Raw genomic sequence first — 20,092 nt, 5'->3', positions numbered from 1 at the left:
AATCCGTTTTCACTAAAAACGTTTTTTTTATAATTTATTTCTATCGAGCCCACTTTTCTCTAAACTAAATTCGTGTATGTATTTCAATAATTTTCTTAAAATTTTGCCGTTTAGTGTAGAAGCCATTTTCGGAAGCCATATAAGGTTTTCTTTTGAATCTGCATTGAATCGCACTTATTGTCACTCAGAGAGCCGCATTTAATTTGTGTCAACTTTGTTTTGTTTCCCAATTCCCCGGAATATTTCTTTCCCCCTTTCCCAAAACAATAATCAGCAACTAAAGGCATCTATCACGTTACGGGTAACCCAAAAACGAACAGTACATACTCCCATCCAGTCTGGAGTTGACAAAAGTTGCCATTGTTTACAATTTGTTTTGCAAAGACGACGTCGAAGTAAAAAACCTTTTAAGTTGCCTTTTGTTTTAGAATTTTAATTAATTTGCTTGCTTGTTGTTGTTGTTATTGTTGTTGACTTTTGCTTTTGTTTTTGCGAAGCCATTCTTATACAGTTCAATGCATTCAACTCTTTTCTTTTTTTGCATTTTCTCCATAACAAAATCTTAAAACAAGGAGTCAATAACAACAAAAACAATACATACTAATGTTGTTCATTCATACTCATGTTTTGTTGTTGTTGTTCTAACTGCATATTACTCTGGCAACCTGTATGAGTGAGTGAGTACAGGTTCAATTAATTATATGTTTGTACGTATGTATGTTTGAGTTAGTATAATACGACCATGTACGAGTTCAACAATTTTTTCGTTCCATTTCAATTTCGTTGTTCTTGTTGTTGTTGTATTTCTTATGCGTGGGCTTCTCAAGTCATTTGTTTTTGCTCAACTGCATAACAATTCATTCGTGATTAATTATAATTATTGCTGTTGTTCTTGTTATTGTTATTATTACTGTTCTAGGTATTTGAAAAGACGACGACATCGTCAGCCATCGTCTTCATCATCATAATTATCGTTGTTTTCTGTTTCTGTTTATTTTTGTTATTGTGTTCAATTTCTATTACAATTTGTTTTAATTATTATTTTTTTTTGCTTTGTTTACAAAATTAATGTGAATGTAGAAAATGTAATACGAGTTATGTAAAGTAAATAACACACTAAAACCTCGTTAAACGTGACGAACTAAATTAAAAGACTTATTAATTAATTTTTAAATTTATCAAAGGTTTATAAAACAAATTTAAAATTTATCTAGAGCAAAATCATAATAGAAAAAAGTTGCGGTAATTTTTGCAAATCTTTCAAAAACCAAAAACATGTTCAAGATGTTAATAATAGCTTGTCTATATTCCATGAATATGGGGAAAGTTCTACTAGAATGATATTGATTTTAAAAAATAAAGTTTCGTTAAGTTTTTTAAATAGTCCAAACCTAGAACTAATATGGTAAAAGCTTCATTTAAGCGTTCATGGTTAAAAAAATTAAGTTATGTTAAGTTTTTTAAATAAATAAAAATCCATGAATTCTTTGGAATTCAAAATAATCTGAAGTCAGGATAAATTAATATGAGAAAAAATAACTTTTAGTTATTAAGTTTAAAAAAATAAAGTTTCGTTAAGTTTTTAAAATCAACCAAAATAGAAAATTTTCATAAATTTATGCATTAGACTTTCTATGCTAAACTTTTATAACAAACGTTTTATTTCAAAACTTTTGGTTTGAAAAATAAAGTTTCCTTAAGTTTTTTTAAATAAACAAAATAGAAGATATTTTTTGAATTCTAAATAAAATATCTCTAATTTAAATAAAAATAGAAAAAAAAAATTCTTAGTTATTAACGTTCTTTAAAATAAAGTTTCGTTAAGTTTTTAAAATTAACAAAAATAGAAAATTTTCATAAATTTAAGCATTAGCGTTTCTATGTTAAACGTTTATAACAAACATTTTATTTCAAAACTTTTGTTTTCTAAAATAAAGTTTCGTTAAGTTTTTTAAATAAATAAAAATCCATGAATTCTTTGGAATTGCAAAGAACAATCTTCAGGATAAATAAAAACAAAATAAATTTTTTTTATTAAGGATTAAAAAAAAGTTTCGTTAAGTTTTTAAAATCAACAAAAACAAAAAATTTTAATAAGTTTTAACAATGGTTTTCCTATGTTACACAATTATAATAAAAATTTTATTTCAAAACTTTTGGTTTAAAAAATAAAGTTTCGTTAAGATTTTTAAACTTAACAAAAATGCAAAATTTCTTTTGAGTTGCAAACTCTCTTATCTATTTAAAATAAATATGGAAAAAACTAATTTTTAAATATTTAAGTTTAGAAAAAAAAGTTTCGTTAAGTTTTTTTAAAGAAATTTTTTGAATAATTTTGCTGATTTTAATAAATGCTTTTCTAAGCTAAACGAATACACGAAAATCCCTTTTAAATATGTATTTAAGGTTTAAAAAATCAAGTTTCGTTAAGTTTTTAAATTAAGAAAAATACACAATATCTATAGAATTGGAAACAGACTAATGTAAGATAAACAAATATTGCAAGGAAACAACTTTAAGTTATTTAAGTAAAATAAAAAAAAGTTTCGTTAAGTTTTAAAATTTGGCAAATGAAGTAAATGTTTCTAGATTTAAATAGTAAGTATTTTAGGCTAAACGAATATAGTAAATTATCTATTTAAAAGCATTTGGTTTAAAAAATAAAGTTTCGTTAAGTTTTTTAAATCATCAAAAATGGCAAAACATGTCTATATTTAAAACATACTTTAGCTACGTTAAACGAATATGACACCATCTTAATCTTAATGCTTAAGATTTAAAAAATAAAGTTTCGTTAAGTTTTTTAAATCTCAAAAATTTTAAATTTCCTTAGAATTGAAAAAAATTATCTCAATATCAATAAATAGACAAATAAATACGTTCTAGGCAGTTAATATTAAAAAATAATGCTTCGTTAAGTTTTAATAATTGTTAAATTAACAAAAATATTATAGATTTAAATAGTAGATATTTTGTGCTAAACGAATACATTAAAAATTCTATTTCGAAACATTTGCTTTTAAAAAAATAAAGTTTCGTTAAGTTTTTAAAATCGCCAAAAATTACAGAAATCTCTACAATTAAAAAGTACCTTGTCTTATAAACGAATATGAGAAAAGTTTTACTTAAACGCATAAGGTTTAAAAAATAAGGTTTCGTTAAGTTTTTAAAATCTTCAAATAAAAAAAAATTGTAGATTATAAACAGCTGATATTTTATGTTAAGAGAATATATTAAAATTTTCTTCGAAATGCTTTTGCTTTAAAAAATAAAGTTTCGTTTAGTTTTTAAAATCTTAAAAAATAGAAAATATTTCCACATTTAAACTGAACCTTGATTCTGTTGAACGAATATAGCAAAAACTTTACTTCAATACTGTTAGTTTAAGCAAAAAAAGTTTCCTAAAGTTTTATTAATTTCTAAAAGTGTAGCAAGTTCAAATATTTTATTCCCTCTATATTTCAAAATCACAATTAATTAACTGTTTTAGCATACTTTAAGGTTTCAGATTTAATTTTAAATTAAACTTTTTTTGCTCTCTTTCCCCAACTTTTCAACTTAAAGAGACGGCTCGGCTCATTGATGAAAATTGTACATTTATTTAATTAATCACACAATTTTTCATTTATTATTTTGTATTCATTGTTTGATTTTTAAACAGAAAAAGTAAAATTTTCATTACAAACAAAAAAAAAACTGCAAAACCAACAGAACAAAAACAAAAGCGAAACATAAACAAACCCAGACTATAATTAATGACAGTTACAATCTCAAATACAATTATGTTGAATTACGTTGAAAATATTGTACGAAAGAGAACTCGATTCAAATTTATGAAGCACACACTTCAGAATCGTTCTTTTTTTTTTGTTTTTTTCCCGTTTTAATGGAAGCTGTTGTTGGTTTTTTCATTATTATTGCTGATGTTGTTGTTGTTTTTGCTGTTACTTTTTTTCATTTAGCCTTTAAAAAGGAAATTCGCACCGCCATTTTTTGTGCCCTTTCAATTTGAGGTTTTTGTGTTGTTGTTGTTTGTATGCCAGAGTATTAGTGTAGAGTTGGGTGGGTGTCTGTGGAAGACTGAGTGAGTGAGTGGTATTTTTTCCTGTTTTTTGTTATTTATTTAAATAATATTATACTGAATAAAATAATGAGCTCTTTGCAAGTCTTTTGTTTACAGAAAAAAAGTTGGTTTTTTATTTCATTATTTCATTTATTAATAAAAATGTAACAACAAGAACAAAAACAATTTTTACGTTTCAAGTGTAAAAGTTTGACATTGCAATAATGTGGCAACTGTTTCTCAGTTACATTCATTGTACAAAATGGCCGACTCTACAATTAAAGTGTTTGAGGTTTGTTGTTGTTGTTTAAATGTAATTGAAATGTAACTGTAAATTTCATAAATAATGATAAATTAACACTAAGTTCAAAATTTTGTAACATTCTATTGTTAAAGATTATTTTGTTTTATGAGTTTTATAGAAAATTTTAAGAGAAATTTGTTATCGTTGACAGTTATCGAAATATATAACAATTTAACGAAAAATTTTCTAAAGAAAAATGTTAATGTTAAGAAAATTGTTATCATAACACTCATCGATAACAGTTGCCCAAAATTTTCTAAAGAAAATTATTATCGATAACAGTTATCGAAATTTTTTTTAAAACAAATTGTTATCGATAACAGTTATCAAAAAATTTCCTAAAGAAAAATGTTATCGATAACAGATATCGAAAAATTTTCTAAAGAAAAATGTTATCGATTACAGTTATCGCAAAATTTTCTAAAGAAAAATGTTATCGATAACAGTTATCGAAAAATTTTCTAAAGAAAAATGTTATCGATAACAGTTATCGAAAAATTTTCTAAAGAAAAATGTTATCGATAACAGTTATCGAAAAATTTTCTAAAGAAAAATGTTATCGATAACAGTTATCGAAAAATTTTCTAAAGAAAAATGTTATCGATAACAGTTATCGAAAAATTTTCTAAAGAAAAATGTTATCGATAACAGTTATCGAAAAATTTTCTAAAGAAAAATGTTATCGATAACAGTTATCGAAAAATTTTCTAAAGAAAAATGTTATCGATAACAGTTATCGAAAAATTTTCTAAAGAAAAATGTTATCGATAACAGTTATCGAAAAATTTTCTAAAGAAAAATGTTATCGATAACAGTTATCGAAAAATTTTCTAAAGAAAAATGTTATCGATAACAGTTATCGAAAAATTGTCTAAAGAAAAATGTTATCGATAACAGTTATCGAAAAATTGTCTAAAGAAAAATGTTATCGAAAAATTTTCTACAGAAAAATGTTATCGATAACAGTTATCGAAAAATTTTCTAAAGAAAAATGTTATCGATAACAGTAATCGAAAAATGTTACCGATAACAGTTATCGAAAAATTGTCTAAAGAAAAATGTTATCGATAACAGTTATCGAAGAATTTTCCAAAGAAAATTATAATCGATACCTTTTATCGAAAAAATTTCAAATAATGAATATCGATAACAGTTATCGAAAAATTTCCTAAAGCGAATTGATATCGATAACAATTTAAATAACAAAATTTCCTTAAAAATTTTGTTTTTGATAACAATTTAACTAAATTAGAGAAAATGTTAATTGGAAAATTGTATTTAATGTTTTTATTGATATTACTTAGCACAATTAACAAAATTATTTTTACTCTTAATTACCCTTACAGTAAACACTTGTTACCCCATCCATCATTTACTACTTTCTAATACCTTTGGGTCCTGAAAGTTACTGCCCAACACTTTTTAAACATTCATTCCATTTAATTGAGTTTACAGAAAAACTTATTTAATTAAAACTTAAATTCATTCAATCATACATTATGAAAACTTTGTTTAGATTTGTTTGGTTTAGATTTGTTTTGAAATTTAAATTTGTATAGAATTTTATTTAGTCTATCTCCTCACCATTTGACTGACACTCTAATCAATAATAAATATGACATTGGCATAATCCTTCAATACAATTAAACTTTCAAGCCATATTTGGGACTCTTCAACAATAACAACAAAAAAATAAAAAAAATCAATTGTTGAATTGAATTTGTATAGAAGAACTTTTAAATTCAAAAAATAAACATAAAAAACTGTATTATTTGTATTTTACAGCGAAAAAATGTTCTTGAAAAAGTAAACATCACGGCAACAACAACAACAAAATGTAATAATAAAAGTAAGTTTTAACCTTTTTTTTGGCTTGTGCGAATATTGATACAGCCCCTTCAACAGCACTCGGGCTGGGCTCCCTCTTGCTCTCTTACTCTCAGTTAAGCCCTGTGTTGCCATTGTTCCTCTTACACAGGAATAAAAGTATTTGTGAGAGTGTATGTGCTAGTGGTGTGTATTTTTCCGTATTTGGGGAGTACTCGATAACAAAATACAATTTCGACAATGGCAACGAACAAAGGACAAAAGCTGCAACTGACAGCAAATATTATGCTTCTGTCAATTGACAAAATGGATGTTTAAAATACACAAAAATACTATTGTACCTTGTACACAAAAAAAAAACTGTATTTGTTTGATAGAATAACAACAACAAAAAAACTGAATTTAAAATAAATTTGTTTTAAAAAGTTTTAAATATTTTGCAAGTTAATAAAATGTTGAAGGAAAAAATCAATAAGATAAATACAAACATGTTCACATCAATATGTTTGAAAAAGATTATGAGAATTTTAAACAAAAATTTTAAATTTCTTCAAACACTTACCATTTTTTAACAGCTTTATTAACATAACTGCAAAGAAATAAAGAAACATTATTAATTTAAATTTGAACCCTATTAAATTATTCCCTATTCCTAATGATTTCCAAAATTAATGGACACTTGTTTATGCCACAAAACTTCAATTTATTAAAAAACTTTCCTTAGATTTAATCATTCATACATGTAAATCCTACTTTAAAATATTAAACGAGAGTGAAATTTACATAAAACATTATTAACACGAAACATGCATGAAAACTTTTGAATACAAACATCGATTAGAGACGTAGTTTATTCCTTGACAGGTTCATATTCATTCAATCAATAATGTGTCCCTCGTTGCCCACATTTGGGGAGCAAAAAGTCTCGGGGGAGTTGGAAAAAAAAAAACGGTCAAATGGAACTTTTAGCAAAATATGAACAAGGTACAACAAGAGCAAGCATGCATGTTACAACAATAGGAACAACCACAATAGATTTCAAAACAAACAAAAAACACAGCAAAATAAAGCAGTGATTTCTCCTCACTCCACCCCTCCCCCATAAACACACACAACACCAACAACGTACAATAACCAAAAAAAAATGAGAATCAAATCAATGAGAACAATTGATTAGATTTCAATTGAAGGCTGCATTTTGTTTGTTTTTGTTTTGTTTTCTCTTATTCTTCTCAGTTTTTGTTGTTATTTAGATCCCATTTAAGGTTTATTTCATACTTCTTGTTTTGAATTTCTTCTTCGTTCCATCATTATTACTTTTTTTTCTCCTTTATTTTTGTCGATTATTGTTTAGCTTTTGTTGTTGTGTTCAATACTCAATGGTAATTGAAAATAGAGGAGGATGGGGGGATTTATATGAAAGTTTATTGTTTTGTTGTTGGGGTTGCATAGAAATCGCCCAATTCTACCCACTGTGCAATTGACAGGTGTATCTGTCAAAATTAAAGCGGGTTGTCGTTGGCTATTGTTGTTATTTGCTGTTTTTACGTAATACGCCTTTAACGTAATTGTTTATTTTCTATTAAGAAGTTTTATTCTTGTTTTTTTTTTTTTAATTTAGCAGTAAACGGAGATAATTATTTTTTCGGTTTTATTGTTTGCAGTGTGACGTGTTATATGTATTTGGGAAAATTTTGAAATGAAGACAATAGACAAAATAAAAAGGAAAGGGTTTGTGAGAAGGTGCATAAATTGTAAAGTTAAAAAATGGAACTGTTTTTGATGGCATTTTATTTTAAAGAAATTGTTCGTTAAATTGTTTTCGAATATAATTTTCTTTATGAAATTCTCGATAATTGTCAAGGATATTTATTTTCTTCTGGATATCTTTGGGTAAATTGTTGCTCTAAGTCGGCTAACTATACGGTATTAGTACGAAGTATGAACTATGACCTCGTCTACCCGGGCACAAAGTATAAGTAAATCGGGACTTCGATTCTAGCTTACCTTACTAATGTTTTTCTTAGATGTCTTATATTAAAATTCACATAAACTATTTGGGAATTATTAACAACTAATTATTGTATTAGTATTAATTATGACTTTTGTAACTGCACGTTACAATTTTCTTAGAGAGATGTTTCGACAATGATTTTCAATGATAAAAATTTTCTTTGGAAATCAAGATTGTTGTGGACGACTTGACAGGGTATAAAATGCATTACAATTTGCCAATTGTCTAAATTACATTTTCAATGTATTCTTTGAATTATTACATAGCCAAAATTGAACTCAACCCAGAATAAAATTAATTATAATTCGGTAATAACTTTTTTTTGTAAAAATTTTCCATAACTGTTATCGATGTTATCGGGAAATTTTTCGATAACTGTAATCGATAATAATTTTCATTACAAAAATTTTCGATAACTGTTATCGATAATATTTTTTCGTAAACAATTTTTCGATAACTCTTATCGATAACAATTTTCTTTTAGAAAATTTGTCGATAAAAATTTTCTTTAAAAAATTTATCGATAACAATTTTCATTGGGAAAATTTTCGATATCTGTTATCGGTAACAATTTTCTTTCGGACATTTTTCGATAACTGTTATCGATAACAATTTTGATTGTGAACTTTTTCGATAACTGTTATCGATTACAATTTTTACGAAAATTTTCGATAACTGTTATTTATGATAAAAATTTTCTTTAGAAAATTTTTCAATAATTTTTATCGATAACAATTTTCATTGGGAAATTTTACGATAACTGTTATCGATAACAATTTTCTTTAGGAACATTTACGATTACTGTTGCCGATAACAATTTTCATTAAAAAATTATTCGATTTTGTTATCGATAACAATTTTCTTTAAGACATTTTTCAATAATATCGATAATAATTTTCCTTTATGAAATTTTTCGAAAACTGTTAACGATAAAAATTGCTCATGACTAGAAAATTTATCTATAACTCTTATCGACAACAATTTTCTTTAGAAAATTTATCGATAAAGTTATCGATAACAATTTATTTTGTTAAATTCTTCGATAACTGTCAACGATAACAATTTCCTTTGAAAATTATTCGATAAATTGGTGTCGACAACAATTTTCTTTAGAAATTTTTCGATAACGGTTATCGACAACAATTTTCATTTGGAAATTTTTCGATAGCTGTTATCGATAACAATTTTCTTTCTGGCATTTTTCGATAACTGTTATCGAAAAGAATTTTCTTTAGAAAATTTATCAATAACTGATATCGTTAAAAATTTTCATTGGGAAATTTTACGATAACTGTTATCGATAACAATTTTATTTAGGAATTTTTTCGATAACTTTTATCGATAACATTTTTCTTTAGAAATTTTTCAATAAAATTTATCGATAACAATTTTCTTTAAGAAGTTTTTCGATAACTGTCAACGATAATAATTTTCATTAGGAGATTTTTATCGATAACTGGATAATAATTTTCATTATAAAGTTTTTCGATAACTGTCAAGGTTATGGATAACAATTTCTTTAGGGAATTTTTTGACAAAATTTTTCTAAAAATTCTCTACCAACAAAAAAAACTGATAGCAATTTATAAATTTAAGAAATTTTTTGATAAAGAAAAGTAAAAATTTCATAAAAAATCGTTATCATCAACAAATTTAAACAAAATGTTATAAAGAAATTTATTGATCTTTTTGATCTTACCTTTAATATTTAAAATTTCATCTATTCTGCACATGTAGTCTATTCTTGCAAAGCTCTTTAGAACTTGCTTTAGTTATTAATGTTTTATTAAACAATTAGTTAATAATATTGATTTACCAGTTCCTATTGAATTATCTCACAATTTGATCACACTAATTAATGTAACACAAAAATTACATTTCAAAAAATCACTTACACACACTCTGTGTTCTTGACAAATCACAAATTGTAACTATGACAACATGAATAAACAAAACCAAACAAGACTGAACAAAACAAATCATAAATATGAAAATGTATTGTTTACCAACAACTACTCACACAGCAATACTCTTATGAGTAAAAGAAATTAAGCAAAAAAAAAAAAGAGCAATTTCTCTGCTATATAGTACCACTCCAGGTAATTGTTTGCGGAAAGTAATTCATGATGACATAAAGCAACATAAAGTAATTGCTCTTTTTTTTCTTTTCTTCTTTATATGCAGGAATTATGAAAATGTTTCTTTATTTGACATTTAAAGAAGACATTCATTCATTCATTCTTTCATTGAGATTGTACTTTGAGTGAAAAGACAAACTGGACGCGACACCTTTAAATGACAAAGAAAACATAAGGAATAATGGGTTAGGGAGGAGAAGGGGGGACAAAGAAAAATATATGTTTAACTCATACTTTGTAGGTTTGATTGTTAAGAAAATGTCGTTATGAAATCATTATTAAACAAAAACATTAGAAGAAGGACTTGCTGTCATATTTACTCTGTTATAATTTAATAGAAAATAGTACCTACTTGTTCGTCTAAGTTTGTTTAAGTACCTTTTCACACATTTACACATACGACTAGTTTTGTGTGAATGGAGCAGAGGGGAGAATATGTAAACAATCAATACAAAACAAGTTTCTTTGTTTATTTACTAACGGTAAATTCTCAGGAGAGCATAATTGTAATTGAGTACGTACATATGTAGATATGAATGTATGTATAAAGCTTTTGCTTGTTTTGTTTACAAATACGCTTTTAAGCAACTTTGTTTAAGAAACACAGTTGTTAAAATAGTACTAAATAGTAAAAGCATGAATTTGTATTAAAATTAAATAGTTTTTATGCTAGCAAAACTATTTTTGATTAGTATTTAGTAAAAATTGTTTGGAAATTAATAAATTCCAAAACAAAGGACTACTGGACGTATACTTGTTAAAGAAAATATAAAAAAATAAAGTTTTAAGTAAGGTTTTAATGTTTTAAAAAAAAAACATGTTAAATCTTATGTTTTCAATATTCATTGCCTTTTTCTGTGCTACTTATTAAAAATTATTAAATTGTATAAAATTTCAGTTTTCCAAATGACTTTAAATTACTGTTTATAGTCCCTGTTTATAAAGACTTTCAAGAATTCGAAACATTTTGTCTTATAATTGTAATCATCATTGTAGAACAGGAAAATATACATTGTATATGATGTAGGTACTCAAACAATATTGTTGTTTGGCTCAAAATGTTGTACTTGTTCTACCATTATATTCATGTCATTCCAATTGTGTTGTGTGATTACAATCTATGACTATGTTGCTACTCCTTCAACAATCTTTCTCTTAGCTCCTTCCCCCCGTTTTTCATATGTGTTCTACTTAGACAATTCCGACTGACTGACTGGTATGTTTATGTACCAAATCTATTGTTTGAAATTTTCTTCTATTTGTGTTCATGTATAAGTACATACATATGCACTATATGTATGAATTGTAAGTAACCTGCTACATCATATCCTGCTGTCGTAAGTTATATTGTTCTAATTTCTTGATAGAAAACGAATGAATGATAGCTTAAATTATTATCAAGTAACAACAAAAGCAACAACAACAACAAAATGTATAGTAACAATGTTAACAAACAAAAGTATAAGATACACATGCCTACACACATTTATATTACACAATTTTATAGGATATTTGTGTGAAAAGTGTTATTTTTCAAATGTCTAAAAGATGCTCTATAATAAAAAATTTTATATTAAGAAATGCTTAAATGCTTGTCTAATATATATTATCAAAAGCTAAGGCAATTTTCGATTAACAAAGATTTGTAATAAAAGAAATTTAAAAAAAAAATTAACAAAGTTTGTGGGTTTATAAAAGAAATATTTATGAAAATTTTAAATTCATTTTGCTATTTTTTGATAGTTTATATTGTTGTTTAATAAATATCGAAAAACTATTTGGAAAATTTTAATTATTACCAAAGATTTTTAAAATAAGAAATTTTTTAAAAAAGTTTTCCGGACTTCAAAAATTAAAAAGTTTGGGGGTATAACAACAAATATTTATGACTATTTTTAATTAATTTTGCTATTTATTAATAGTATATATTGTTGTTTAATAGATAATGAAAAGATATCAGTAAATTTTGAAATATTAACAAAGATTTTTAAAATAAGAAATTTTACAAAAAAAAAAAAAAAAAATCGGACTTTAAAAATTACTAGGTTTCCTGGGTGATTAAAAAAATGTATATGAATATTTTATAAATTATTTTTCATTTCCCAAAAAAGCTAATACAGTCTGCTAATAGCTAAAGAAAAAATAGTAGCAACATTTCTACTCTTAACAAAATATGTTATAAAAAGTAAACTTTAAACAAAATTTAAATACTCCAGAAACTACCAAAGTTTGGTGGGTTATAAAAAAATATATATATACAAATATTTTTATTATATTTCTATATTACTAACAAGCTTTGGCCATCTTCTATCAGTTTTTTTTTTTAAAAATTTAACCAAAAAAGTGGGACCCTTAATTTACATAAATACTGCCGAAATTAACAAAATTTGGTGGAATATACAAAAAAATATTTCTGAACATTGTTAATTAATTTTGCTATTGTTTGATAGTCTATATTGTTTTCTAATAAAGACTGGAAAAATATGTGGAAATTTTGAGTTATTACTAAAGATTTTATTTAAATTTTATCACAAATTTTTCGCATTTTAAAATCCAACAAAGTTTGTTGGATCATTAAAAAAATATATACAAATATTTTTACAATATTTCTATATTATTTACAAGCTTTCGCCATCTGCTATCAGATAAGGTTGTAAAAATTTCAAGATTTTTTAAATTTAACAAACAAATTGGAACCCTTAATTTTCAAAAATACTGCAAAAATTAACAAACTATTGCCAACCAGCCTCTACAATGCCTACTGGCGCTGAGGCACTAATATTTTATTTTTGTTTAATTTTGTATTTGAATTATTTTTTTTAATAAAAACAATAAAAAAAAAAAAAAAAAAAAAATATACAAATATTAATGACATTTTTTAATTCATATTAAGATTTTTAAAATATTTTTGTTATTTTTAATAGTTAATGGAGTTAGCTATTAGTTAAACCAAAGGTTTAATCCATTTAATTACTTAAAATAGAATTATATTATTTTGAAAATGTTACTAAAATATGCAAAGTTTAGGGACATTTTAAAAAATAATATATTAAGATTTTTAAAATATTTTTTTATGGTTTTTAATAGTTCATTTAGTTAACTATTAGCTAAATCCAAACTTTAATCAATTAAATCACTTAAACCAGAATTATATTATTTTGAAAATGTTCATAAAACATAAAATGGCTAATAAAATATGTAAAGTTTAAGGCCATTTTAAAAAATAATATATTAAGATTTTTAAAATATTTTTATTGTTTTTAATAGATCATGGAGTTAACTATTAGTTAAATCAAAAGTTTAATCAATTTGATAACTTAAAACAGAATTATATTATTTTGAAAATGTCGATAAAACATAAAAAAGTCTAGGAACATTTTAAAAAATAATATATTAAGATTTTTAAAATGTTTTTATTGTTTCCTATAGTTCATTTAGTTAGCTATTGGTTAAACCAAAAATTAAACCAGTTTAATAATTTAGAACAGAATTATATTATTTTGAAAATGTGCATAAAACAAAAAATAGTTTCAAAATTATGCAAAGTTTAGGAACTTTTTAAAAAAATAATATATTAAGGTTTTTTAAATATTGTTGTTGTTTTTAATAGTTAATGGAGTTAACTATTAGTTAAAGCAAAAAAATATTCAGTTTATTGATTTAGGACAGAATTATATTATTTTGAAAATGTGCATAAAACATAAATTAGTTACTAAAATCAGCAAAGTTTAGGTACAGTTTAAAAAATAATATATTAAAAATTTTAAAATGTTTTTATTGTGTTAACTATTAACTAAAGCAAAAAAATATTCAGTTTAATTAATTAGCACAGAATTATATTTTTTTGAAAAAGTGAATAAAACATAATATAGACAAACTTTAGGAACATTTTAAAAAATAATATATTAAGATTTTTAAAATGTTTTTTATTGTTTTTAATAGTTCATTTAGTTAACTATTAAGTAAAGCAAAAAAATATACAGTTTAATTATTTAGCACAGAATTATATTATTTTGAAAATGTCGATAAAACTTAAAGTAGTTTTTAAAATATGAAAAGTTTAGGGAGATTTTAAAAATAATATAATAAGATTTTCAAAAAGTTTTTATTGTTTTTAATAGTTCATTTAGTTAACTATTAAATAAAGCAAAAATATATTCAGTTTAATAATTTAGAACAGAAGTTATATTATTTTGAAAATGTGCATTAAACATAAAATAATTAACTATAACATACAAAGTTTAGGGACATATTTTAAGAATATTATATGAAGCAGATTAAACAATGTCTTCATTATCTAATAAATTATTTCGTTAGCTATTAGATAATGTAAAGAAAATACGAAAATTCTACCATTTTAAACACCCTGTTCATATGCCAGCTAAAGCTAACAAATGAACATAGTCTCTCTTCTCCCCAACCTACATCTGGTTTAGTCTACTTTTCTACAGGTAAAAGTATATATGTTTTGTATGTGAAGAACACACTTATTATTTGTCACAGGTTGCCTTGAGAAACAAAAGGCAAATAACAAACCAACCCAACAACTCTTCCTTGCAACACAACTGTTAGAGTCCTGTATTTGTGTCCTTGCGCATTCTGTGCTTCAACTTGTCTTGTCTTCATAATATTGTGTTTCATTTTTATTTTTATACTTTTTAATGGAACTTAAATCCATTTTTCTCTTAACAATTATTCTTTTGCTGGCTGAGAGCATAAATGGGAAAGTAAGTAAGTAAAATATTGTTGAAAATTTCAACAAAATTGTATCCTTATAATGGGTTGCTTCTCGGATTGTTGTTGTGTTGTTGATGACAATTGTCATTGTTCTCAGATTGTCAATATGTTGTGAGGGTACTCTCAGCTCATGTGTGTGTGTGTGGGAGGGAGTACATGTCCTTAATATTTGTTGAGTCAGTGTTAGTGTAGCTTTTCTTTTATAAAGGAGTCTATTGTTCAAATAACTTGTTTACAGTTTTCACAATATTCTAGCGATTTTAATGGGGAATATTTGCTACAAACAGGGTAAAGCAAAATTGCTTCAAAAATTAGGCAAGTTTTACATAATTTTCATTTAAGTTTACCCATGTTACACCCTGTTTCTTTGCTACTTTGTCCCTCCTTCTTCCTTCATGTAGCCCTTGACTGGCATCTAAATGAATAGATTTCTTCTTTCATTGAGTTACTTACACCCACAAGTACTTGGTTATTTGTGTTGAATGTAAATGACAAGCGTCTTTCTTTTAGCAAATACAAAATTCTTACAAATTCAATTCTTTGTAAGCACTTGTTTTGGTTACAAAACTCAAATACTTGTTCAACCAAATTGAAATTATCCTTGTCATTAGCATCCATAAAGAAAAACACACCACATTTTCTATTGCAAAATAAACATTTGAAAAGTGAAAGGTAATTAATATTGATTTAAATTATTTATTTTTCTTTTCTTCATTCTAGGAGCCGAATGGAAACTTTTAACCGAAGAAGAAAAACGTCCATTTATAGATGAAGCCAAGAGGCTGAGGTAAGTTTAACTAAAAATTAAGTAATTTTCTATGGTTTATTATAAAAAATGTTAAATTTAAAGAGCCATGCATATGAAAGAGCATCCGGATTATAAGTATCGACCGCGAAGAAAACCCAAGGCTTTGAGAAGAGATGGTTATCCCTATCCCATGCCCTATCCATCGGTACCAGTAGAAGCTTTAAGGGCAGGTAAGTTAAAAAAGAAGAAAAATTTCTAAAAAATAAGATAACAATCAAGGGAACATGCTAGTCAACAAAGATTTTCAAAGAAATTTTTCAAAAAATGTTTTCGGACCTCAAAAATTAACAAAGTTTGGGGGAATATACAACAAATATTTATGAACATTTTTAATACATTTTGCTATTTTTTGATAGTTTATATTGTTGTTTAATACATAATGAAAAGATATCTGAAAATTTTCAGTTATTAACAAAGATTTTTAAAATAAGAAATTTTTCAAAAATGGTTTTCGGACTTCAAAAATTAACAGAGTTTGGGGGAATATACAACAAATATTTATGAAATTTGTTAATTCATTTTGCTATTTTCTGATAGTTCATATCGTTGTCTAATGGATAATGAAAATATATTTTTAAAATATCTAAAGATTTTTAAAAAAATACATTTTTCAAAAAATGTTTTCGGACTTCAAAAATTAACAAAGTTTGGAGGTGTATACAACAAATATTTATGAAAATTTTTAATAATTTTGCTATTTTTTGATAGTTCATATTGTTGTTAACAAAGATTTTCAATATAAGAAATTTTTCAAAAAAGTTTTAAGGACTTCAAAAATTAACAAAGTTTGGGGGAATATACAACAAATATTTATGAAAATTTTGAATTCATTTTGCTATTTTTGGATAACTTATATTGCTGTCTAATAAATATAGAAAAAACATTTGGAAAATTTTAATTATTACCAAAGATTTTTAAAATAAGAAATTTTTCAAAAAAAAATTTCGGACTTGAAAAATTAACAAAGTTTGGGGGTATATAAAACAAATATTTATGAACATTTTTAATTCTTTTTGCTATTTTTGGATAGTATATATTGTTGTTTAATAGATAATGTAAAGATATCTAGAAATTTCCAGTTATTACAAAAGATTTTCAATATAAGAAATTTTTCAAAAAATGTTTTCGGACCTCAAAAATTAACAAAGTTTGGGGGAATATACAACAAATATTTATGAAAATTTTTAATTCTTTTTGCTATTTTTTGATAGCTTATATTGTTGTCTAATAAATACTGGAAAGATATGTGGAAATTTCCAGTTGTTAACAAAGATTTCCAATATAAAAAATTTTTCAAAAAAGTTTTAAGGACTTCAAAACTTAACAAAGTTTGGGGGAATATACAACAAATATTTATGAAAATTTTGAATTCATTTTGCTATTTTTGGATAACTTATATTGCTGTCTAATAAATATAGAAAAAACATTTGGAAAATTTTAATTATTACCAAAGATTTTTAAAATAAGAAATTTTTTAAAAAAAAAATTTCGGACTTGAAAAATTAACAAAGTTTGGGGGTATATAAAACAAATATTTATGAACATTTTTAATTCATTTTGCTATTTTTTGATAGCTTATATTGTTGTCTAATAAATACTGTAAAGATATGTGGAAATTTTTAGTTATTAAAACAGAAGAAATTTTTCAAAAAAAAGTTTTTGGACTTCAAAAATTTACAAAGTTTGGGGGAACATGCAAAAAAAATTTATGAAATTTTTTAATTAATTTTGCTATTTTTTGATAGCTTATATTGTTGTCTAATAGACAATGAAAAGATAAGTAGAAATTTCCAGTTATTACCAAAGATTTTTAATAAAATAAATTTTACCAACAAATTTTCGGACTTCAAAAATTAACAAAGTTATCTAGGTTATTAAAAATATATATGTGAATATTTTTAAATTATTTTTAATTTTTCAAAAAATTTTCGGTCTTAAAAAATCTACAAAGTTTGCTGGGTTATTGAAAAAATATATATGAATATTTATAAATTATTTTCAGATTTTTTGGTAGTTCATGATGTCCTTTATTACATTATGGCAAAATATTTTCCACTTTTTGCAGATAAGTTAAAATTATGAATAAAATAAAATTGCCCTTTTTATTAAAAATTTTTGCAGATTCCTAGTTTCTTGAATTTAACTATGTTTTTGCTAGCAAATTAATTGCAAATGTGTGCTATTTATGTTAGCAGCACTGTCTCCAAAATATTTGCATTATTGTTTTTTACAAAGCATATTGTTTAATGCTCCTAATGCTGACTTGAGGAAAATGCTAATTTTTTTTTTTTGTTAACCCCTCAAAACAAGCATAAAAAGACTGCTACTATAGACAGGAAGGACATTACTTTTCAAAACTATTGTAAAGAGAAAATCAGTCTAACTATAACAATAAGTATAAATGCTGAGTTGTTCTTTCTATTTTTTTTGGCGGCCTTAGTTTACCATGACCATTATTTACTCCCCACATAATTCGATTATTGGTTGGATTGGTGGTTTCTTTGCCACCCCTCAGCCAAAAAAAAATAGTTAATATAACAAGTCTACTCCCCTTAAAAGAAAACTATACTTATAATAAATATTTGTTTAGAATATTAGTAAAGAAGTAGGTATTATGGTTCAAGTATGTTTTTGTTTTGCTAATGTCATCATGCTTTCGTGTTATTTGGCTGTTTGTCTATGTTACTGTCTGTCTGAATTATCAGTGGTCGGCATAAAGAGAATATGGAATATGTCATAAAATAACATGTTATGCTCTTTCTTTCTCCGTTGTAATTGATTTTACAACAGAGAAAGCCATTGATTGTGATTTTTGTTGCTTATTTGATAAATTTTATGTTCGATGTCTGGTAGCCGATCACTGGTTCTTTGTAAGTTTATTACTTATATCCTGTTGAGTCCTTTTTCCACATTAATATGAGTGTGTTATGGTGTGTAAAAGTATGATGTTTTAGTTTCCATAAATTAGCTTTTGTTTGTTATTTATTAATGTTGATTTGATTTCCACAAGTTTTAATAGTTAACGAATTTCTTAGAAACATTTCTGACATAAAATATTTGCAAATGACATCATATAAACATTAGTTATCTTTATAATTAAATAATTATTAACAGAATAAAAAGAAGAAAGAAACAGTACTTATAGAATTCCTTTCAAGAAGAGTACTTGAGCGTAAAAGCATTAATAAATGAAACAAACAAAATATAGCTGAATTGAAACAAAACTCTTTTAATCAAACTTTTGAATTATGTTTAAAAATCTTAAACAATTCTTTTGTTATATTTAAAAGAAGTCTTTAAAAGCTACTGAAGGAAAGACAAATTTAAAGAATACTTTAATAAATATTTCCTTAATAAGACTTTAAACTTTGCTAAATGGTCTGGTTTGATTACGACCTACATTCTATGGTATTCTTGGAAATTAGTGCAGAAAATTTCTAAACAATTCTATGTTAAAACACTTGAGCAAAATAGGTTCTTGCTTCTCTCAGTAATTCGGATCATTCTACCATTTCCCCCTTCCTTTTCGCTCTCGGAACTTCGCAATGTTTCACAAACAGCTACGAAACATAAAATTTTTATCTACGAAAAGACTTTCGGCATTTGAAATGAAAACTTTGTTTCCTAGACAATGACATCAATACCATGGCGAAGATGGTTGAGAAAGCAATCATGTCGGGAATGGAGACTTTCATTCCATCAATGAAATCTTCGATTAGAACTAAACCAAAGTCTGGGTTTAATCAGACGTGCAAAATAACAATCAGATCCAAAGAAGCAGAACATGGCGCAATAACCAAAACTTAGAAACTGATTCGCTATGCAAAAAGGAGAGATCTTCGAGTGTCAAAGTACTAAGGAGCGAAAAAGCTCTGTACGAGCAACGCCTTCGTATTAAAGTTCCTACTGCTCCCGGGGTAGTAAACGATTTTGGTCATTCGTAGTTCCTCAATTCCAAAACGTTTAAATGATGATCAAACATTCACTGACCCGGTTGATAAAGCTAACCATTTAGCTGAATTATTCGCAAGTACTTCTAACTTCCCGGAAAGAGATCAACCACTGCCCGAACTCGAAAGAATATTTTTATTTATTTTTTATTTATTTATTTAATATATTAATTTCAATCAGAAGCCTAAAAGGCCTAGCGATTGATAGATAGAAAAACAATTTTACAATGGCAAAGGAAAAAAAAATATAT

The 20,092-nt window shown here is 25.2% G+C and overlaps 1 protein-coding gene across 1 annotated transcript in view; it reads left to right on the top strand.

The window, feature by feature from the left end:
* The window catches only part of Sox21b, a 72,101-nt gene that overhangs the window by 38,060 nt on the left and 13,949 nt on the right, over positions 1-20,092 (top strand). The window contains exons 4-5 of the mRNA XM_065504633.1: positions 15,804-15,870; positions 15,934-16,061. Coding sequence (XP_065360705.1) covers positions 15,804-15,870; positions 15,934-16,061 — 195 coding nt within the window. The remainder of the gene's footprint in view (positions 1-15,803; positions 15,871-15,933; positions 16,062-20,092) is intronic.

This window comes from Calliphora vicina, chromosome 3, assembly GCF_958450345.1.
Source record: "Calliphora vicina chromosome 3, idCalVici1.1, whole genome shotgun sequence".
NCBI lineage: Eukaryota > Metazoa > Arthropoda > Insecta > Diptera > Calliphoridae > Calliphora > Calliphora vicina.
Note: the sequence above shows the minus strand (reverse complement) of the source record. Positions and strands in the feature narration are given on the sequence as shown.